Below are 23,764 nucleotides of genomic sequence, written 5' to 3'. Positions count from 1 at the left end.
CAAGTACTTGAAGATATTGAGAGACTGTTGTTGGTGTGGATAAACGAAAAACAGATAGCAGGAGATACCATCTCTCAAGCGATCATATGTGAAAAGGCTAGGAAGTTGCATGACGATTTAATTAGAAAAATGCCTGCAACTAGTGATGTGAGTGAATTTAAGGCCAGCAAAGGTTGGTTTGAGAGATTTAAGAATCGTAGTGGCATACATAGTGTGATAAGGCATGGTGAGGCTGCTAGTTCGGACCAAAAAGCGGCTGAAAAATATGTGAAGGAATTCAAGGAGTACATAGACAGTGAAGGACTGAAACCTGAACAGGTGTTTAATTGTGACGAAACAGGCCTGTTTTGGAAGAAAATGCCAAACAGGACCTACATTACTCAGGAGGAAAAGGCACTCCCTGGACATAAGCCTATGAAAGACAGGCTTACTCTCTTGATGTGTGCTATTGCTAGTGGTGATTGCAAAGTGAAGCCTTTATTAGTGTATCACTCTGAAACTCCCAGAGCGTTCAGGCTCAAGGCTAATTTGTGTGTGCTGTGGAGGGCAAGCAGTAAGGCATGGGTCACTAGGGACTTTTTCTATGACTGGTTACACCATGCATTTGCCCCCACTGTGAAAAATTACCTCCTGGAAAATAAATTGGACCTTGAGCGCCTCCTGGTATTAGACAATGCTCCTTGTCATCCTTCAGACTTGGCAGAGCGAATTTCTGGGGACATGAGCTATATCAAAGTGAAGTTTTTGCTTCCTAATACCACTCCTCTCCTGCAGCCCATGGACCAGCAGGTCATTTCAAACTTTAAAAAACTCTACACAAAAGCTATGTTTCAAAAGTGCTTTGAAGTGACCTCAGACACTCGATTGATTCTAAGAGAGTTTTGGAGAGATCACTTTAGTATCCTCCGCTGTGTAAACCTTATAGGTAAGGCTTGGGAGGGAGTGACTAAGAGGACCTTGAACTCTGCTTGGAAGAAACTGTGGCCAGAATGTGTAGACAAAAGGGATTTTGAAGGGTTTGAGGCTAAGCCTGAGAAGGCTATGCCAGTTGTGGAATCAATTGTGGCATTGGGGAAGTCCTTGGGGTTGGAGGTTAGAGGGGAGGATGTGGAAGAGTTGGTGAAGGAGGACAATGAAGAACTAACCACTGATGAGCTGCTAGATCATCTTCAACAGCAAGAGGCCAGACCTGAGGAAACTGCTTCGGAGGAGGGGAGAGAGAAATTGAAGAAGTTGCCTACTTCAAAGATTAAGGAAATCTGTGCAAAGTGGCTTGAAGTGCAAACCTTTATGGATGAAAATCACCCTCACACAGCTATTGCAAGCTGTGCTTGTGACTATTACAATGACAATGTTGTGAACCACTTTAGACAAATCATAAAGGAATGTGAGGTACAGAGCTCTATGGACAGATATGTTGTGCGACAGAGGTCCAGCGACTCTCAAACTGGTCCTAGTGGCATTAAAAGAAGAAGGGAAGTAACCCCGGAAAAGGACTTGATATCTCAAGTCCTAATGGAAGGGGATTCCCCTTCTAAACAATAACAACTTCCACACTCTCCCCTCCTCCCATCCCATCAATCATCACCAGATCTTCAATAAAGGTAAGTGTCATGTATTCTATTCTTAGTAGAGTATTAACTGTGCATGTCTTCTTCAGTTTGTGTGTATTAAAATTAATATTTCATGTAGTAAAATTTTTTTTTTTCCATACTCTGGGGTGTCAGGAACGGATTAATTTGATTTCATTATTTCTTATGGGGAAAATTAATTCGCCTTACGATAATTTCGGCATATGATGAACTCTCATATATATATATATATATATATATATATATATATATATATATATATATATATATATATATATATATATATATATATATATATATAATGTATATATACAGTGGACCCCCGCATAACGATCACCTCCGAATGCGACCAATTATGTAAGTGTATTTATGTAATTGCGTTTGTACGTGTATGTTTGGGGGTCTGAAATGGAATAATCTACTTCACAATATTCCTTATGGGAACAAATTCGGTCAGTACTGGCACCTGAACATACTTCTGGAGTGAAAAAATATCGTTAACCGGGGGTAAACTGTATATTTACAGTGGACCCCCAGTTAATATTGTTAACCGGGGGGTCCACTGTATATATACAGTGGACCCCCGGTTAACGATATTTTTTCACTCCAGAAGTATGTTCAGGTGCCAGTACTGACCGAATTTGTTCCCATAAGGAATATTGTGAAGTAGATTATTCCATTTCAGACCCCCAAACATACACGTACAAACGCAATTACATAAATACACTTACATAATTGGTCGCATTCGGAGGTGATCGTTATGCGGGGGTCCACTGTATATGCAATAAGATCACAGTAAACAGGTGATTTCAGAATATGCAAAACAACCACTGTGAAAGAATAGTGAAATTCCAAGCGTTTTCGTGACTTCTCACATTATCAAGGAACTGTATGTCCTTGATAATGTGAGAAGTCATGAAAGCGCTTGGAATTTCACTATTCTTTCACAGTGGTTGTTTTGCATATTCTGAAATCACCTGTTTACTGTGATCTAATTGCATATATATATATATATATATATATATATATATATATATATATATATATATATATATATATATATATATATATATATATATATATATATATATATATATATTTATATATATATATATATATATATATATATATATATATATATATATATATATATATATATATATATATATATATATATATATATAACAGAACTCTTCCTCCATAAGCCATGCGTGTTGTAAGAGGAGACTAAAATGCCGGGAGCAAAAGGCTAGTAACCCTTTCTGTATATATTACTAAATGTAAAAGGAGAAACTTTCGTTTTTCCTTTTGGGCCACCCCGCCTCGGTGGGATACGGCCGGTGTGTTGAAAGAAAGATATATATATATATATATATATATATATATATATATATATATATATATAAGTATATATTATTGTACCCACAAATGAGTGGTATTGATCAATAACAACACTGCGACTAGCCAAGGATTCGAACCCATGGGTTTTTGGCCCGCCTCATGGTGAGCAAAAGCAACATGATGATCTAACCCACAGGACCACAAAATCCTACAAAGTATCACGCACCCAGCAGAGCTAGGGGTTTTATGGTGATCTGAGAACTTGCGGTGGTGTGGGTGCCTCAGAGCTAATTTCATTCTCCTCCCCGTTTGGTGTACTAACCTCAGCAAACAGTATTTTATATTATTGCATTCATGAACGAGTGGTATTGATCAATAACAACACTAATACTAGCCAAGGATTCTAACCATATGTCCTCAGATCATGGTAAACCACCTAGCTCTGTTGGGTGAGTGATTCTTTGTGGGATTTTGTGGTCCTGTGGGTTAGAGCATCATGTGGTTTTCACTCACCATGAGGCGGACCAAAACAGTATGGGTTCGAATCCTTATATATGTCGTGCCAAATAGGTAAAACTGGTCAATTAGCAAGAACACATTTAAAATTAAGTCCTTTCTAAAATTTTCTCTTATACGTTTAAATGTATATTTTTTCATTTATGTTAATATAAAAATTAATAATTTTGTACCAAAAGAACCTTAGGAAACTTACCTAACCTTATTATAGCAAACGATACTTAATTTTGCCTAATCCAACTAAATATATTTTAGATTAGTTTACAGTAATTTAATACACCAAAAAATTAAATATATTTTTTCGTTAAGTTCAAAATGATTTTTGCAAAATTATTGCTTGTCTTATTCGGCAAAATTTTAGCTTGTCTTATTCGGCAAGAAAGCGTTGCTATTTAAGCAGAAATATATGTATATAATGAATTTATTTTCAGAAAGATTAATATCTAATGTAATATCTAATATAATACCGATGATTTTTAGGTAATATTGATAATAAGATTTAAAAATCTTAAGTGATAGAGATGAAGCTCAGATTCTTGATCAGCTCATCAGTTTTATCTTAAATCAACCAATTTGGTTTCTCAACTGGATAAAAAGTTCAATTTTGTTTGCTAGTGTAAGTAGCTGTGCATGAAAACATTTACTTAATTTTTGAAAAATTTCGTTTTCATACCTCTCTCATGTTTGTGCTTTTAGAACATGATGTAATATCTATAATGAAGATGAAGGTAGTTGTAGTGCAGAGAAGGAAATTAAAGTTTTCCCATTTCATGTACCTCATTCTCAGCTGTAAAGAAAGGTTAAAATTATTTACTACAAGTGGGAAAACATGTTGATTTTCGTTGTCAGTTTTAGTAAAATAAAACTATTAATTAGTAGTAGTAGCAGGTTCGCCCGAGTTGTCCCGCCCGGGTTTTTACCAGTTTGTGACCCGGCCCTTGTGAATTAGTATTTTAAATATAAATTTCCTAATTTTAGCCGAAATTAATAAAAAAGCGTCATTTGAATCTCCAAAACAATTTTATACTTCACCTCACCTTGGTATATCAATCAAATCACAGATGTTCATCATGTAAAGGATAGAAATAAAAGAATGACACTACTAAGAAGTAATGTGAAAGAAGAAGTGAGGACAAATACGTTTTATTTTCTACAGAGCCATATTCTCCCGTCCAATGGTACTTAAAAACAATGAACAGATAAACATATCAAATTCAAGAAGGAAATAGGGAACATAAATAATGAACTCAAAGTGTTTTGTTGATGAATGGTTCAGAGAACCGACACGTTGATAAATTAGACACATGTGCAACTCTTGGGTATCTCTATTGAGGAAACGTTTCGCCACACAGTAGCTTCATCAGTCCATACAAAGGAGAAACTTGAAGAACAGGAGGAGAGTGAGGTAATCAGTCCCTCAACCTTGAGTCGATGTGGTCAGTCCATCAATCTTGAATAGAATACGGCATATGTGCGGAGAAGCAGCTTATAAACCGTAGGCAGAAGAGGTGCAGCAGTCGTAGGTGGTGCCACATTTGTTCAATGCGGAAATAGGTCGTTCCCAAGGGTTAGGCAAGTGAAGAATTCCCAAGTATTAAGATCCCAAGAAGTTGCAGTGTCTGACAGGATTGTTAATGAATGGTTCAGAGAACCGATACGTTCATCAGTATGGACTGATGAAGCCACTGTGTGGCGAAACGTTTCCTCAATAAAGATACCCAATTGTTGCACATGTGTCTAATTTAACAACATGTCGGTTCTCTGAACCATTCATCAACAATCCTGTCAGACACTGCAACTTCTTGGGATCTTAATACTTGGAAATTCTTCACTTGCCTAACCCTTGGGCACGACCTACTTCCGCATTGGACAAATGTGACACCACCTACGACTGCTGCACCTCTCCTGCCTATGGTTTATAAGCTGCTTCTCCGCACATATGCCATATTCTATTCAAGATTGATGGACTGACCACATCGACTCAAGGTTGAGGGACTGATTACCTCATTCTCCTCCTGTTCTTCAAGTTTCTCCTTTGTATGGACTGATGAAGCCACTGTGTGGCGAAACGCTTCCTCGATAAAGATACCCAAGAGTTGCACATGTGTCTAATTTATCAAAGTGTTTTGTAAAGGAAAAATTCATTAGTTAAGCGAGAGGAAGCATGAATGAATGGTAAATGGCAGGCAATGTCACCTCACTTTTCCCGCCCCCTACCTTTTTTCCCCACCCAGTGGCAGTTTAAGAGGGACCCTTCAATTGAGTGTCTGCTCCCATCAGATCTTTATTAAGTATGAAGTGCAACTCATATGTTATTGTTATATTATTCTTGGTGTTGTGTATTTACATTATGACTTGACTTTTGTTTATTAACGTAATTTTTCTTGGTCCTCACCCTCTCTTATAAAGGTCTTCTACCTAGCGTGTGAATGACTGTCAGGCTTTTTAACTGTTGTGTTTTTTTGTCTTACAGCCCTGCGAATCGCCTTGAGAGAAAAGGCGCAACATATCTAAAATTCACCTTTTGCATGCTATATCGACAATTTCCCTTTTGAAGGCAATATGGACAGTTTTCCTTTGGATCCCATAGCCAACGAAAGTTTACGCAAAGCCGTTCTTTTTAATGCACCAGTTGGCATCTGTCTAATATGTTGCGCTGCGTCACTACATACAGCTTGCTGACCGTTGCTCTCTCCGACATTCTCCATTGACCAACTACTGAAGTTTTGGCTGCCTGTGTTCATTGGTGTGGAAGTCATTTTCACTTTCGACTCCACAGAAAATATCATACTGTACATTTGCTATGATAAGACCACTGAAACTTTGCTGATGCTGTGCTAAACTCCATCACCAGGACTCTCTTCTCTTCTATATTTAGCTTTGACTCGCATGATTATTTTTTGTGTTATATTTTATGTTTGTATCAGATACGTAATATTATTATTATAATAAAAAAGAAGCGCTAAACCGCAAGGGCTATACAGCACTGCAGGGCAGGAAGGAAGCAAGGGTATCAGGTGGGAAAAGGGAGAGGGATGATTAGTAGGTTACAGAGAACAGTGGGGCAGTGGATAGTGCAGGGGTAGAGGGTAGCATGAGATTGAGGTAGAAAGGGCTGAGGGGAGTGCGAAAGGTATCATCATGAGAGTTTGTAGAGTAAATCAGTCGTTGTCAAGAAGTCAATGAGAGAGTCAGGATTAAAGGAGGGTCCATCAGCAAGAAGGGAAGGTAAAGAGAGAGTAGTAGAGCGGAGACGATGTTGGAGGTAAATTCTGCGTGCTCGTTGATAGAGAGGGCAGTCTAACAGAATGTGGCTAACCGATACTGGAACCTGACACTTCTCACAGAGAGGAACGGGGTGCCTCTCCATGAGATACCCATGAGTAAGATTAGTGTGGCCAATGCGAAGGCAGGAGAGAGTAGTCTCCCAACCTCGGGAATCCACAGCATGTGCACTCTGACTCCACTGTCCACAATCCTACCATACCTGTGTCTGGCTTCTGACACAAGCATGCCACAATTTATGCTTAATGAGTTGAGAGCATTTATGGATGACAGAGAATCAGTTACAATTAAACTGTCAATCTTTGATACATAGATGCATTTCAGTGCAAGGAGTATGGCAAACAGTTCTGTCTGAAGGGTAGAGGCCCAATCAATAATTGGGCCTCTACCCTTCAGACAGAACTGTTTGCCATACTCCTTGCACTGAAATGCATCTATGTATCAAAGATTGACAGTTTAATTGTAACTGATTCTCTGTCATCCATAAATGCTCTCAACTCATTAAGCATAAATTGTGGCATGCTTGTGTCAGAAGCCAGACACAGGTATGGTAGGATTGTGGACAATGGAGTCAGAGTGCACATGCTGTGGATTCCATCTCACATTGGTCTTCAGATGCATGATAGAACTGATAAATTGGCTAAGCTGTATGCTTTCAAAGAGGGAGTAGATTACAATCTTGGCTTGTCAGGTAGTAGTTTGAGAACAATAATACGAAAAGAACTTCAGCTGAATTTTATGGACTTAAGGCTCAGGGAGATTGACACCAGTGAGTCCATCTATCATCATTCTATCATGCAGGAGGAGCCACATGTCTATGGTGCATCCAACAAAATAAGCAGACTCTTGGATGTCACTACCGCCCGGCTCCGGCTGGGTTACAAGTATCTTTGGCAGGTTAAATCACCACCACCAGATGTAGACCAAACGAAATGTAAACTTTGCCAGATGGATTATTGTCACACCCTGCGTCATTATGTACTGTAGTGCAATAAAATTAATGAATTTAGAAACAACTCACTCAGAAGTGTTCAAGAAATGGCTAAGTATTTTATCCACAGTGGTATATTACAGACCATTCTGGAGAAATACCCTGACTTTGCTAGCTGTAAATAAAGCATTACCACATATGTGCATGTGTGTGTGTGTGTGTGTGTGTGTGTGTGTGTGTGTGTGTGTGTGTGTGTGTGTGTGTGTGTGTGTGTGTGTGTGTGTTTGTGTGTATGTGTATGAGTGTGTGAGTGTGTGTGTGTGTGTGTGCGTGTGTGTGTGTGTGTGTGTGTGTGTGTGTGTGTGTGTGTGTACTCACCTATTTGTACTCACCTATTTGTGGTTGCAGGGGTCGAGTCTTAGCTCCTGGCCCCGCCTCTTCACCGGTTGCTACTGGGCCCTCTCTCTCCCCGCTCCATGAGCTTTATCAAACCTCGTCTTAAAACTGTGTATGGTTCCTGCCTCCACTACGTCATTTTCTTGGCTATTCCACTGCCTTACAACTCTATGACTGAAGAAATACTTCCTAATATCTCTCTGACTCATTTGTGTCTTCAACTTCCAATTGTGGCCTCTTGTTTCTGTGTCCCCTCCCTGGAACATCCTGTCTTTGCCCACCTTGTCTATTCCACGCAGTATTTTATATGTCGTTATCATGTCTCCCCTGACCCTCCTGTCCTCCAGTGTCGTCAGGCCGATTTCCCTTAATCTTTCTTCATAGGACATTCCCCTTAGCTCTGGAACTAACCTTGTCGCAAACCTTTGTACTTTCTCTAGTTTCTTGACGTGCTTTATCAAGTGCGGGTTCCAAACAGGTGCTGCATACTCCAGTATGGGCCTGGCATACACGGTGTACAGTGTCTTGAACGATTCCTTACTAAGGTATCGGAATGCTGTTCTCAGGTTTGCCAGGCGCCCATATGCTGCAGCAGTTATCTGGTTGATGTGTGCTTCCGGAGACATGCTCGGTGTTATACTCACCCCAAGATCTTTCTCCTTGAGTGAGGTTTGCAGTCTTTGGCCACCTAGCCTATACTCGGTCTGTGGTCTTCTGTGCCCTTCCCCTATCTTCATGACTTTGCATTTGGCAGGATTAAATTCGAGAAGCCATTTGCTGGACCAGGTGTCCAGTCTGTCCAGGTCTCTTTGAAGTCCTGCCTGGTCCTCATCAGATTTAATTCTCCTCATTAACTTCACATCATCTGCAAACAGGGACACTTCTGAGTCTAACCCTTCCATCATGTCGTTCACATATACCAAAAATAGCACTGGTCTTAGGACCAACCCCTGTGGGACCCCGCTCGTCACAGGTGCCCACTGTGATACATCATTACGTACCATGACTCGTTGTTGTCTCCCTGTCAGGTATTCTCTGATCCATTGCAGTGCCCTTCCTGTTATATGCGCCTGATGCTTTAGCTTCTGCACTAATCTCTTGTGAGGAACTGTGTCAAAGGCCTTCTTGCAGTCCAAGAAGATGCAATCAACCCACCCCTCTCTCTCGTGTCTTACTTCTGTTATTTTATCATAAAACTCCAGAAGGTTTGTGACACAGGATTTGCCTTCCATGAATCCGTGCTGGTTGGCATTTATACTCTTGTTCCGTTCCAGGTGCTCCACCACTCTCCTCCTGATAATCTTCTCCATAATTTTGCATACTATACACGTCAATGACACAGGTCTATAGTTTAGTGCCTCTTTTCTGTCTCCTTTTTTAAAAATGGGAACTACATTTGCCGTCTTCCATACCTCAGGTAGTTGCCCAGTTTCCAGGGACGTGTTGAAGATTGTGGTAAGTGGCACGCACAACATATCTGCTCCCTCTCTAAGGACCCACGGGGAGATGTTGTCCGGTCCCATTGTCTTTGAGGTATCGATGTCCCTTAGCAGTTTCTTCACCTCCTCCTCATCTGTATGTATGTCGTCCAACACTTGTTGGTGTATTCCTTGCTGGTGTCCTCATCTGGTCTGTCCCCCCAGAGTCCTTCCTGACTCTACTGTAAATACTTCCTTAAATCTCGTGTTGAGCTCCTCACATACCTCTTGATCATTTCTTGTGAGTTCTCCACCTTCTTTCCTCAGCCTTATCACCTGGTCCTTGACTGTTGTCTTCCTCCTAATGTGGCTATACAGCAGTTTCGGGTCAGATTTGACTTTCGATGCTATGTCGTTTTCATACTGTCGCTGGGCCTCCCTCCTTATCTGTGCATACTCGTTTCTGGATCTTCTACTAATCTCCTTGTTTTCCTGGGTCCTATGCCTCCTGTACCTTTTCCATTCTCTGTTGCACTTAGTTTTTGCCTCCCTACACCTTCGGGTAAACCAAGGACTCGTTTTGGTCTTCCTATTATTTCTGTTTCCCTTGGGAACAAAACTTTCCTCTGCCTCCTTGCACTTTGTTGCCACATATTCCATCATCTCGTTTACTGATTTTCCTACCATTTCTCTGTCCCACTGAACCTCCTGCAGGAAGTTTCTCATACCTGTGTAGTCCCCCCTTTTATAGTTTGGCCTGACCCCTTCAGTTCCTGTTACCTTCTCCACTTGTAACTCTACTATATAATCAAAACTCAGCACCACATGATCGCTAGCTCCAAGGGGCCTCTCGTAAGTGATGTCCTCAATGTCTGAACTGCTCAGGGTGAACACAAGATCCAGTCTTGCTTGTGTGTGTGAGTATGAGTGTGTGTGTGTGTATGAGTGTGTGTGTGTGTGTATGAGTGTGTGTGTGTGTGTGTGTGTATGAGTTTGTGTATGTGTGTGTACTCACCTAATTCACCTAATTGTGGTTGCAGGGGTCGAGACTCAGCTCCTGGCCCTGCCTCTTCACTGATCGCTACTGGATCCTCTCTCTCTCTGCTTCCTGAGCTTTGTCATACCTCTTCTTAAAACTATGTATGGTTCCTGCCTCCACTACTTCACTTGCTAGGCTATTCCAGTTGCTGACAACTCTATGACTGAAGAAATACTTCCTAACGTCCCTGTGACTCGTCTGAGTCTTCAGCTTCCAGTTGTGACCCCTTGTCCCTGTGTCCCCTCTCTGGAACGTCCTATCTCTGTCCACCTTGTCTATTCCCCGCAGTATCTTGTATGTCGTTATCATGTCTCCCCTGACCCTTCTGTCCTCCAATGTCGTCAGTCCGATTTCCCTTAACCTTTCCTCGTACGACATTCCCTTGAGCTCTGGGACTAGCCTTGTTGCAAACCTTTGTACTTTCTCTAACTTCTTGACGTGCTTGACCAGGTGTGGGTTCCAGACTGGTGCTGCATGCTCCAGTATGGGCCTAACATACACAGTGTACAGTGTCTTGAACGATTCCTTATTAAGGTATCGGAACACTATTCTCAGGTTTGCCAGGCGCCCGTATGCTGCAGCGGTTATTTGGTTGATGTGTGCCTCCGGTGATGTGCTCGGTGTTATGGTCACCCCAAGGTCTTTCTCCCTGAGTGAGGTCTGTAGTCTTTGTCCACCTAGCCTATACTCTGTCTGCAGTCTTCTTTGCCCCTCCCCAATCTTCATGACTTTGCATTTGGCTGGATTGAATTCGAGAAGCCATTTGCTGGACCAGGTGTCCAGCCTGTCCAGGTCTCTTTGCAGTCCTGCCTCATCCTCGTCCAATTTAATTCTTCTCATCAACTTCACGTCATCTGCGAACAGGGACACTTCAGAGTCTATTCCTTCCATCATGTCGTTCACATATATCAAAAATAGCACTGGTCCTAGAACTGACCCCTGTGGGACCCCGCTCGTAACAGGCGCCCACTGTGATACCTCTTCACGTACCATGACTCGTTGCTGCCTCCCTGTCAGGTATTCCCTTATCCATTGCAGTGCCCTCCATTTTACGTGCGCCTGATCCTCCAGCTTCTGCACTAATCTCTTGTGGGGAACTGTGTCAAAGGCCTTCCTGCAGTCTAGGAAAATGCAATCTACCCACCCCTCTCTCTCGTGTCTTACTTCTGTGTGTGTGTGTGTGTGTGTGTGTGTGTGTGTGTGTGTGTGTGTGTGTGTGTGTGTGTGTGTGTGTGTGTGTGTGTGATTATGTGTGTGTGTATGAATTTGTATGTGTGTGTGTGTGTGTGTGTGTGAGAGAGAGAGAGACTCAGCAATCAACATTTGCACCAATAACTCACTACAGTTGTGACCGGGTGTGGAAGTGTGAATTGCTCATTACTCTAAAATTTGTTCATGATTGCAGCCATGTATACACGTAAGTAACCATTCTTACAGTATTCATTACCTTTGTAACTTGTGAGTTCATTACCTTTGTAGCTTGTGAGTTCATTACCTTGTACCTAGTTCAGCCATCAAAACTTTGGAGCCCGGTCCCTGGACCCATTGTGCACCTCTGTAATCTGTAAATACCTTTGTAAGTTGTCATGATTGTGACTAGACCTACCTGGAGTTCATTACCTCTGTAAATTGTGAGTTCATTACCTCTGTAACTTGCTCAGCTATAAAAACTTTGAGGCCCAGTCCCTGGACCCATTATGTATCCCACTGGATGGGTATGGGGTGCATAATAAACGTATTAAACTTAACTCCCAACCTCGGCACTGATAAGAAGACGGCCAGTAACCTGTACTCGGTTTAATAGAATGAAGTTTGTTACCGAGTAGATTAGACCAACGTTGTTGCCAATGGGTGTGAGGGTGGGTAGCTATTACAGCAAAATAGTCCGTAAATGGAACACCTGTATATGAAACTGGTAGGTCATGTACTGCTGACTGTGCAGCAGTGTCTGCCTGTTTATTGCCCTGTACGTCAACATGACCAGGGACCCAACAAAAAACAATATCTTTATGCTTGGTAGAGATATGGCGTAGCCAAAGTTGGATACGGAGAACTAGGGAGTGAGGTCTGCGTAGATGTGTTCCCTGCAGTGCATGTGCATATGGCGGATGTCTCACGACAATACACATGGGTAAAACTGCGTAACGTGCCCTTCGAGGCCGATGCAATGGATCTCCGCAGTGTTTTCAGCAGATACGGAGTGGTACACATGGCAAAACACAGCAATGACGAATGGTTTGAAAAACCGACTAGTTGAAGATTGAGACACTTATGCAACATATGGGAATCTTTATTCAGGAAACGTTTCGCCACACAGTGGCTTCATCAGTCCAATACAAAGTGGAAAGGCGTAAGGAGAGGAGGAGTTTGAGGTAATCAGTCCCTCAGCCTGGAGTCGATGTGTTTAGTCTATCAATCTACAAGATTGATGGACTGAACACATCGATCTACAAGATTGATGGACTGAACACATCGACTCCAGGCTGAGGGACTGATTACCTCAAACTCCTCCTCTCCTTACGCCTTTCTACTTTGTATCGGACTGATGAAGCCACTGTGTGGCGAAACGTTTCCTGAATAAAGATTCCCATATGTTGCATAAGTGTCTCAATCTTCAAAACACAGCAAGTTGGAGGCTGGGGTGAATGCTGGTCTCCATGAAGGTACGTTTACCCTTAAGATGTCTCTTCGCCAGGCCATACCGTCATATGTGTACCTTAATGACTTCTGCACGCAGGTCATGGTGTCATATGCTGGCCAACGATGGACGGGCTGCCTTTGCGGAGCCTATGATCATATGGCGGCAGCGTGTGAGCAGTGAGGGCAGGCCAGGAGGCCGGCCGGTGAAGCAACAAATGACGTTGGGCAGGAGGCTCCCACACATAGATGACAAGGAGATGGTGGGCATGGTCACCTTTGGAGTGAGGAGACTGAGGAGTCAGTGGTGGAGTCAGAATTGGAGCTGACGTCTCCCGAGTTGCCTGCATCGCAGGTGGTACAGCAGGATTTTGGGGAGGACCAGGCGATAGCAGAAGTGGAGGAATTGGATGCTACATTATCGTCGGTTTTGCATAACATGTTCCCGTCTACAGATGTGGTCTCCACGGCTGTGCCATCGGCCAGTCCGGAGCTTGTGTCCATGGCAGCTGAGCAGCAGGAGGCGGTTGTTGGTGCTGGTGAGGCTGGCGGGGGCGTGACGATCTCTGGTCGGAAGGCATCGATGAAGGTGGTGGTAGAGGTTCATCGTGTGGACACCCCGGTCACAAGGAGGAGGACGCTGGGACGAGGAAGAGGGCGGCAGCAAACTTTCATCAGCCAGAGAAGACTCATCTCATAAAATCCACCCAGCCTTTTGAGAGACTGAATATAGATTTCAAAGGACCTCTACCAAGCATAAATCAGAATAGATATTTCCTTAAGATAGTAGATGAATGTTCAAGGTTTCCCTTTGTGTTTCCCTGTGCAAATATGACTGCTTCAACTGTTATTAGTTGTCTTTCACAGTTATCTATTTTTGGTATGCCAGCTTATATCCATTCAGACAGGGGATCCTCGTTCATGAGTAACGAACTTCAGGAGTTTTTGGCTAGCAAAGGTATTGCCTGCAGCAGAACAACAAGCTACAGCCCTCAAGGCAATGGTCAAGTGGAGCGGTTCAATGGTACTATGTGGAAGGCAGTTACAATGACATTGAAGTCACGCAATCTACCTGTTCAACACTGGCAAACTATCCTACCTGATGCTCTTCACTCTATTAGATCATTGCTGTGCACAGCTACTAATGCAACCCCTCATGAAAGACTCCTCAACTATTCACGTCGTTCCTCTTAGGGAGCCTCTGTGCCAACTTGGTTATGTCATCCTGGACCCATTCTCCTGAAGAGTTACCGTAGGATGAACAAGACGGATCCTTTAGTGGAAGAGGTAGAGCTCCTGCAAGCCCAAGCCCACATTCGCTACCAAAATGGTGAAGAGACTACAGTATCTACAAGACATGTAGCCCCAGTTGAAATCCCCATTAGTGTGGAATCTCAAGATACACCAATAGATGCGAAAGATGCTTCGTTTTCTCATGGAAAGCCCCTTGAGACTACCCCTATGGAAATAGAGGATTCTGCTCCAGCAGTTAGTCAGTCCCGCTGGAAAATATTGAACCTGTTGAAGAGGCTCAAGGGCTACGAAGGTCGGGACGTATGTGTCGCCCACCTAACAGTTTGGGAGATTACTGTCTCTGATAATTTAGAAGGGGGAGATTGTAGTGATACTGCTCCAGTGGGGAGCAGCAGCAGGATAATACTGCACCACCTCTCGGGGCCCTTAACAACAACAACAGCTTGGTGTGTGTCATGGGCGCCAACACATGGTGTGTGATTCTCTTCTCTTATATCCATATATTAGTGATGCAGATTACATGGTGAGCTTAAATATGTGGCCTGTAGTTATAACTTTTCTCTTGACATATGCAAGACATCACCCTCCCTGTAGAAGCAATTATTAGATGTACTAGTCATTATATTTTGTTGTTGCAGAAGTACTATGAAGATTCTATGTTCAATAAAGCCTAGAGATAAGGCCTGTGTCTCTATCACAACAATCCATAAAATAAAATTCGTGATTATGAGAGGAATTTAAAAGTGCTAGAATCACTAGAAATTTAAGCAAATATGAAAATTTACTAAAAAGAACATTGTTGATCCTATAACTAACAATAGGTAATTACGCACATCATTCGTCATTCATCTCTCGACCTCTGAAGTGAGAGGATGCATTCTGAGCTTGCCTCTGCTGTCCCCTGGTGGGGGGTGGTGAATCTCAGCAATCATAATGGCAGACAGACATGGACGCTGTGTAAATACTGTCTGTGTTGAGCTGGTATGTGGTACCCTAAGCAGTTCTACAATGCAGGTGATACTCCCTATGATTGTCTGTGATGTGTATGGGATACCCAATGAAGAGCTGTATGGTGTGGCTGTTAACGGAGTAACAAGGATTTTCATCAAATTCATAAATGCTGGATTTTTCTCAAGAATAGTCGACACGTACCAAGAGAAGAGGATGGCCGTGAATACAGCAGTGGTGGTATGTCTACATGATGTATCCAGCTATGTGACATATATAGAAGTCAGAAATGTGCCCTTTGAAGCTACAGAGTATGACGTGGTAGCGGTATTCCATCATTATGGCAAGATTCATGTGGCGGAATTGGGAGTGTGGAAGGATGGGCCTTATGTGGGACTGCCCGAGGGATCCTTCAATTTTAAGATGATGTTACGGCAATCAATACTTAAGATGATGCTACGGCAATCACTATTGGAAGAGTTCCGAATGCAGGTCTACGTATACTATGCAGGACAGAGAAGGACATGCAGGCTGTGCGGGTCATTTGGCCATATGGCAACCCAATGCCATAGGAAGCCAGGACGGAGGGAACAGATGCCAACACCGGTGGATCAGCAGTTGGGTTCTGTGGTGCCGGAGACAGGTACGGCTGAAAGGCAGGCATCGTGCAGTTGGAGTGAGGAAGTGGATAAAGCAGAGGCGGAGATGGAATCACGTGCTATGTTACCGGTGGGGACGGTGCCAGAGCAGACGACGATGGCGAGCAATGATGGTGAGCGTGTAATGCAACAGGATGGAATGCTGGATGAGGTTTTGAATACCTTCCTAAGTGAGGTGGAGGGAAGTCTGGATGATAGGCAGCGTGGACGATCATTGGAGGAGACAACAGACACATAGGGACGTGGGGAGACCATGTGTAATGAGGGCAAGGTGCACACGGTAGTGGCTGAGGTTCACAGAGTGCACGGAAGAGGAGGTTACGGGTGGAGACAGAGGTTCATGCAAGAGAACAGCTGGGATGTCGGAAATGGACGACGTCTTAACGCCTGGGCAGAGATCAGGAAAGAAGTCTTGGAGGCCCAGGTTGGATCTCCCGGAGAGTGGGTGTAGCGGTATTGAAGTACTGAAAGGTTCAAAGGACATGGGGGGATTGGGGGTCTGGATAGACAGGGTGCTAAACATGGCTCAAGTCAGCAGCCAAGTCTCGCGGGTAACCTTCCAAGGCGGCGGGGCAAGCCGCCTTTACTGGCCTGGCCCGGTGGCCTGGTGGCTAAAGCTCCCGCTTCACACATGGAGGGCCCGGGTTCGATTCCCGGCGGGTGGAAACATTTCGACACGTTTCCTTACACCTGTTGTCCTGTTCACCTAGCAGCAAATAGGTACCTGGGTGTTAGTCGACTGGTGTGGGTCGCATCCTGGGGGACAAGATTAAGAACCCCAATGGAAATAAGTTAGACAGTCCTCGATGACGCACTGACTTTCTTGGGTTATCCTGGGTGGCTAACCCTCCGGGGTTAAAAATCCGAACGAAATCTTATCTTATCTTATCTTATAATTCAAGGTTGTAACAATTAATGTTAATGGCCTGAGAGTTGAGGTAAAAAGAGTGTGGGTGGAAGGGTTTTTAAGGAGATTTAATATAGATATATGTTTCATTCAGGAGCACAATTATAAGTTTGGTTGTGAGTTGTCTTTGAAAAGATATAAGTTGTATGTGAGTGGCTTGTTGAGGTTGAAAGGTGGGGTTGCTGTGGCTTTAAAGGAAACCAGTCCCTTGCGTATTTTGGGGTAGGAGGAGGGGGCGAGGGTCGTGAGGGTGGAGGGAGAGTGGGGTGCAACGAGGGTTTGTTTTATAGGAGTATATATGCCGGCAGATGACAACGCAAGAGCCAATGAGAACTTTGTGAGGGAATTTTTGATGTACTATTTAAGGGGATTACCTTTAGTCACTGTCATAGGGGGAGATTGGAATTGTGTTATTCGGCGGGGGAATGTGGAACCGAGGGGTGCAGGGTGTATGTTGTGCATGTTATGCAATGTGTTGGGAGATGTGGGGGTTTTGGATGTTGTGGGGAGGGGTGGTTGGTGGGTTGAGTATACGTTTGTCAGAAGGGGTTATGCTGCAAGACTAGATAGGATCTATGCAATGGAAGCTGTACATGTGTTGGGAGTTAGGACTTTTGATGTGAGGTTTTCTGATCATAGGGCAGTTATCGTGGATCTTGATTGGGAGGGTATGGTTAGGATACAATCGGGTTTTTGGAAATTAAATGTAAGGCTCGTGAGGAGTGAGGAGGTGAGTATGGTGTTTGGGGAATGGTGGCAAACTTTTTGGGATTCTAGAGAGGTGGAGTCGTGTGTCTTAGAATGGTGGGAAAGGCACGCTAAGCCGGGTATTGCAGGTTTTTATAAAAGGAAGGGAAGGGAAGGGAAGAGGCAGGGTGGAGGTATGGGTTGCAAAATTATTTGGAATATCAGCTAAATGGGTGTTATGAGGAAGGAGGGGTGGCAATATCGAAACATGGTGCAACTCAGGGACAGGTTGGTGGAGTTACATAATGATAGATTTGATGCGGTACGTGTAAGGGCGGGAATGGAGGCTGTGCTGTGGGGGGATAAACCTTCGGGAAGTGTTTTGCGAGGTTTTAGGGTAAGGCAGAAGGATTCGACTATTTTAAGCTTGGAGGTAAGTGAGGATATGGGTGGATATCATAAGGGGCAGGTACTAAATACTACAGAAGGCATGAGTAATTATGCTGATTTCTGGTTCCAAACTTTTTCAAGGGGGGCTCCTTGACATGGTGAAGAGGCTCTTGGTCAGAGGAATTAGACCTGTCGGTCTCCTTCCACATACCGAACCTAATTACACCCCAATCCCCCCTTCCCTATCCCATCCTCCTCTTTTTTCTTTCCTCCTCCTCCTCCCCACCCCTCTCTTTTACCCTTCCTTTTTTGGCCTTTGGGATTTTTCCCACAGGCATGCTAGTTCCTAGGTAGGGGAAAGGGTACCAGGGTCCATCCCATTCTGTTGAGGTTCTTGGTGGTAGCATAGTTTGCCGTGGAATCTGGATCACCTGGGGATGTTCCGATCCCTCTCCGGTTTCCCGGAGGGTGGCTTTGGGTGTCTTTCAGGCGACGGGTGTATCTCTGGAAGCCACCTTTCGGATTCTGGGGGTGGTGGCCGAAGGAGGTATGCTTTGTGGCAGATATCCAGCCGCCCTCTCTTTTGTCCACCAAGATAGCTCGGCAGATGTGAGGTTGGTATCCCAGATTACTGGTTTACTGGCATGAAGGGTAGGGTATAGCACGGGTTCCATGCTGCATCTGTGCTACTTGAGGTGCTGAGGTCCTCTTGGGGGCAGAGGGCAATTTCTGGCCCTTTCATTCCTCCTAGGAACTATCCCTGGTCCCCCTTTTTTTATTCTTGTTTTTTATTTTTATTTTCTTTTCTTCTTTCTTTTTTTTCTTAAAAACAAAAAGAAAGAAGTAACCTAACCATGAAGTCCCAAATCCATGACCCTGCTACCCCCGGACCCCTTATTGTTACCGCACCCCGTTCTGACCCTGCCTCATCTTTTGGCCACTCTTTGGACACTTCTAAGACCCCTGTACCTCTTGCTGGTGCTGTTTCGTCACCCGCTTCAGGTGCCTGGGTTTCGACTGGCTCCTTCGATTTGTACCTCCGCTCTCCTTTGACTATGCTTCCAGCCTCTCCCTCTATGGTGCGGCAATTTTCGAATAGCCAGCCTGTCCCACATCAGACCAACTCTGGTCCCACTTCTAAACGCCAATGACAATCTCCTGATGACCTTACTTCATTACCTTCCCATTCTACTTGGAAAAGACAGACATGTCATGCACTCCCTCTCCACACTCAGTTTTGGACCACACAATGGACTAAATTCTTTACTTTAAGACCGAGTTTTTCTACTGCCTATCTTTCCGACCATAGTATTGGCAAAGTGCTCCTACGCCATGTTGGTAGAGATATTTTCTTTCATGCTCTTAAGAGTGGTATGCATATCATCACAGTCCAGAATGCTACCCAAGCTCATGATCTTTCTCTTCTTTCACTTTCTCTTCTTTCTTTCGATACTATACCTATCACTATCGAAAAACATCATTCCCTCAATTCTTGTAGTGGTACTGTCATTCTGCCCCATACCATAGTCCAACAGAATTTCCAGACATGTGGCAATGACATTCTCGAACAGCTGGAACTCCAAGATCTCCCAATTCTCAAGGTAGACACTTATGTTCTTCCTGCCCACGGGCAGAGATGATACCCTTGTAATGTGTCTTGTTTAACTTTTGACAGCCGTGAACTTCCATCCTCTGTTTATGTAGCAGGACATCGGTTACAAGTTCGAAAGGTGATCCCTACATCGCAACAGTGTAGAAATTGCTGGCGATTTGGCCACCCAGCAAAATATTGCAGATCTATAGCTGAATGCCCAGTCTGTGGTGCTGATGACCATTCTAATACACCTTGCAGTCGACCTTCCTCTTGCCTTAATTGTCATGAGGCTCACCCTTCGTACTCTTGCCGTTGCCAGGTCTACTTGAATGAGTGGGAAACTCGTTGCCTCAAAGAGGCAGAAGGTCTCCCTTATGCTATGGCAGTTTCTCATCTCCACCTCCAGGGGAGACTACCCCGTGTTTCTTATTCTTGTGTTTCAAAACGTCCCCCCACTTCTGGGATCCCATCTTCTGCAGCCTCCTCTGCGGTTACCAGTCCCATAGTCACTCCTGTATCTACTTCTTTTGCTGTCCTGGGTTCAGACGTCCCTACTTCAACACCTCAATCTGTTCTCACTTCTTCGTGTTCTCCCTCACAAACCCCGACCTCATACAACACTTCCTCCCAATCGTCCCTCTACTCAGAAGTCCAAAAAATCTCCTTTAACCCCTCCTTCCCTTCATCCACCTCCACACTTTACCTTCCCGGTCTCTGTACCTTTCACTGGCTCTGTTACAAGTGTGGAGGTTCATCCTCCTCCTCGTACTGTGCCTTCCTCCCCTGTCCCCTCCCAAGTTTCTTCCTCTTCTGCCACTTCCCGGGTTTCTGCCTCTTCTGTCCCCTCCCACACTTCTCCAGTTCCCTCCACCCTTTTGCCCCCCCCTACCTTGATACAGTCCATTACAGTTCCAATCTTTACTCACACTCCTCCTCCTTCCATCTCCAATATTGTCTCCCATACGACGTGTCTGAACTCCAAAACACTTGAAGCAATCTCTGAATATATTGCAGAGACCAAACTATCAATGGACACTGATCCACCCTCTGTTCCTTCTCTTTCCTCTTCTCCATCTGCACAACTCCTTTCTTCACAGTGCACCATTCCTTCGCTGCTTGAACGTTTTCCACTGCCACTGCATGTGGACTTTTCTAAATCCTCTAGTCCATAAGTACCCTTACCTGCGGATTTCTAGTATCTTTATCGTTGCCAATCATGGCCTATTTACAGTGGAATATACGCGGCCTCAGGGGTAATCGGGGTGAGCTTCAGATGTTGCTCTCCCAATTTTCCCCTGTTGGTGTTTGCTTACAAGAACCAAAATTACACTCTGCTGTTATCTATCCCATCTCAGGCTATAATTTCTTGTATTCTTCGGATCCTTTTCCTGATGGGACCTTTAACGAAAGTGCCCTTCTTCTACACACTGATATTCCGTACCATCAGCTATTTGTTCATGCTTCACTGCATTACACAGCTGCCCGTATCCACCTGCATAGGTGGTATACACTCTGTTCTTTGTACCTCTCTCCTTCTCGAGCATTATCTATTTCGGATATTGCCTTTCTTGTCTCGTCATTACCGCCACCACTTCTGTTACTTAGCAATTTTAATGCCCATCATTTTCTCTGGGGGGTCTCACTGTGATTCCTGTGGCATTCAGCTAGAGGCTTTTCTTGCTTCCCACCCCCTCCATGTTTTAAATACAGGTACTCACACCCATTTTGATCCTTGTACTCATACTCTCTCTTGCATCGATCTCTCAGTCTGCTCTTCCTCCGCTGCACTCGACTTCACCTGGTCTGTTCTCCCAGATTTACATGACAGTGATCATTTTCCAATCATTCTTATTCCCGACTGTAACCATGTGTAGGAGTGAGGCTGATTCATTACCTCTGTAACTTGCCATGATTGTGACCAGATCTACCTGGAGTTCATTACCTTTGTAACTAGTTCAGCTATCATAACTTTGGGGTCCAGTCACTGGACCCATTATGTACCTTTGTAATCTTTTGACTACCGCCCACAGGATGGGTATGGGGTGCATAATAAAGATATTAAACTAAAGTGTGTGTGTGTGTGTGTGTGTGTGTGTGTGTGTGTGTGTGTGTGTGTGTGTGTGTGTGTGTGTGTGTGTGTGTGTGTGTGTCTCAACAATCAATATTTGCACCAATAACTCATTACAGTTGTGACCGGGTGTGGAAGTGTGAATTGCTCATTACACTATAATTTGTTCATGATTGTAGCCATGTATAAACGTAAGTAACCATTCTTACAGAATTCATTACCTTTGTAACTTGTGAGCTCATTACCTTTGTACCTAGTTCAGCTATCAAAACTTTGGGGGCCCAGTCCCTGGACCCATTATGTACCTCTGTAATCTGTAAATACCTTTGTAACTTGTCATGATTGTGACCAGACCTACCTGGAGTTCATTACCTTTGTAAATTGTGAGTTCATTACCTTTGTAAATTGTGAGTTCATTACCTCTGTAACTTGCTCAGCTATAGAAACTTTGGAGTCCAGTCCCTGGACCCATTATGTACCTCTGTAATCTTTTGACTACTGCCCACAGGATGGGTATGGGGTGCATAATAAACATATTAAACTAACTCTTACTTCCCATATTCGAAGAGGTGGTGAATATTACATGTTCACCACCTCTTCGTAACCCACGCTGGCAATTTGATCAGGCAAATTGGGACCTTTACTCACAACTAACTGTTTTTAGTGAGGTTCCTTCTTCATCCTCCATTGATGAGCTTTTACACCTCTTCTCGTCCTCAGTTTTAACCACAGCTTCTCATTCTATACCCCAAACCTCGGGCAGACATTATCAGAAATGCGTGCCTTGGTGGTCTCCTGCTTGTGCTCGTGCAGTACGTTTGAAACGTGCTGCATGGGACAGGTACCAGTATAATAGAACCACTGAGAGACTTCTTGAATTCAAGCAGAAGAGTGAGATCGCTCGCCGTGTCATCCATGATGCTAAACGCACTTGCTGGCGAGATTATGTCTCCACCATCACCTCTGCTTCCTCTATGAGTGCGGTCTGGAAAAAAGTACGGAAATTGAGTGGTACATATTCTCCTGACCCAGCTCCTGTTCTGCTCGTTGCCCGTGTTGATATAGCAAACCCTCTAGATTTTGCCATTGAAATTGGCAATCATCTGGTCCGTATTTCTCTGGGGCTTAATCTCTGCCCCTCGTTTCTTTCCTCAAAGTCTACCAGAGAGTTAGCACCCTTGGATTTTACTTCTCTCAGAGAAGAACAGTATAATGTGCCTTTAACACTTCAGGAACTGGAGGCAACACTCTCAGCTTGCCGATCATCGACAGCTGGGCCCGACAACATTCATATTCGTATGTTACAACATTTACATCAGTCAGCCCTTGCAGTTCTCTTACGCCTTTTCAATCATATTTGGTCACAAGGAGTTCTTCCACAGTTGTGGAAATCTGCCATTGTTCTCTCTTTCCGCAAACTGGGTACTACGGGACATGAAGCCTCCCACTATCATCCTATCACTCTTACCAGTGCAGTTTTCAAAGTGATGGAGCGTCTGGTAAATAGACGTTTAATGTGGTATTTAGAGACACACAACAGTTTCTCCACTCATCAATATGGCTTTCGTAAGGGCCGTTCTACCATAGACCCCTTACTATGCTTGAATAAGTATGTTCGTAATGCCTTTGCGAATAACCACTCAGTTATTGCCATATTTTTTGACCTTGAGAAGGCATATGACACAACTTGGAGGTATAATATTTTAGTCCAAGCCCACTCCTTAAGCCTCCGAGGCAATCTACCATCTTTCCTTAAGAACTTTTTAACTGACAGACATTTCCGTGTTCGAGTCAATAATGTGCTCTCCCCGGACTTTGTTCAAGCTGAATGTGTCCCTCAGGGATGTGTTCTGAGCACAACACTTTTTCTTCTTGCTATAAATGATTTGGCCTCTATTCTTCCATCCAATATTTGGTCATCACTTTATGTAGATGACTTTGCTATTGCTTGTGCAGGTGCTGTCACCTCATTACAGTTTCTCTCCAGCATGCGGTCGACTTTGTTTCCAATTGGGCTACCATGCACGGGTTTAAATTTTCCAGTACTAAAACTCACCAAATTACTTTCACTAGACACTCTGTCATCTCCGATCATCCTTTGT

At 43.9% G+C, this 23,764-nt stretch overlaps 1 protein-coding gene across 5 annotated transcripts in view; it reads right to left on the bottom strand.

The window, feature by feature from the left end:
- LOC128688376 (ankyrin repeat, PH and SEC7 domain containing protein secG-like) overlaps window positions 1-23,764 on the bottom strand; it is a 106,488-nt gene that overhangs the window by 43,264 nt on the left and 39,460 nt on the right. For 3 of the 5 annotated variants that reach the window (XM_070082397.1, XM_070082404.1, XM_070082413.1), the window contains one exon: window positions 4,123-4,236. The exons of 1 other annotated variant lie outside the window; for it this stretch is intronic. In XM_070082397.1, the coding sequence (XP_069938498.1) occupies window positions 4,123-4,236 (114 nt within the window). Of the gene's footprint in view, window positions 1-4,122; window positions 4,237-22,310; window positions 22,648-23,764 lie in introns of those variants that run through there. One more of the 5 variants, XR_011391687.1, reaches the window with a different exon arrangement.

Source organism: Cherax quadricarinatus, chromosome 1 (genome assembly GCF_038502225.1).
Source record: "Cherax quadricarinatus isolate ZL_2023a chromosome 1, ASM3850222v1, whole genome shotgun sequence".
Lineage (NCBI taxonomy): Eukaryota > Metazoa > Arthropoda > Malacostraca > Decapoda > Parastacidae > Cherax > Cherax quadricarinatus.
The sequence above is the reverse complement of the archived record's forward strand: the minus strand, read 5'-3'. Positions and strand labels throughout refer to the sequence as shown.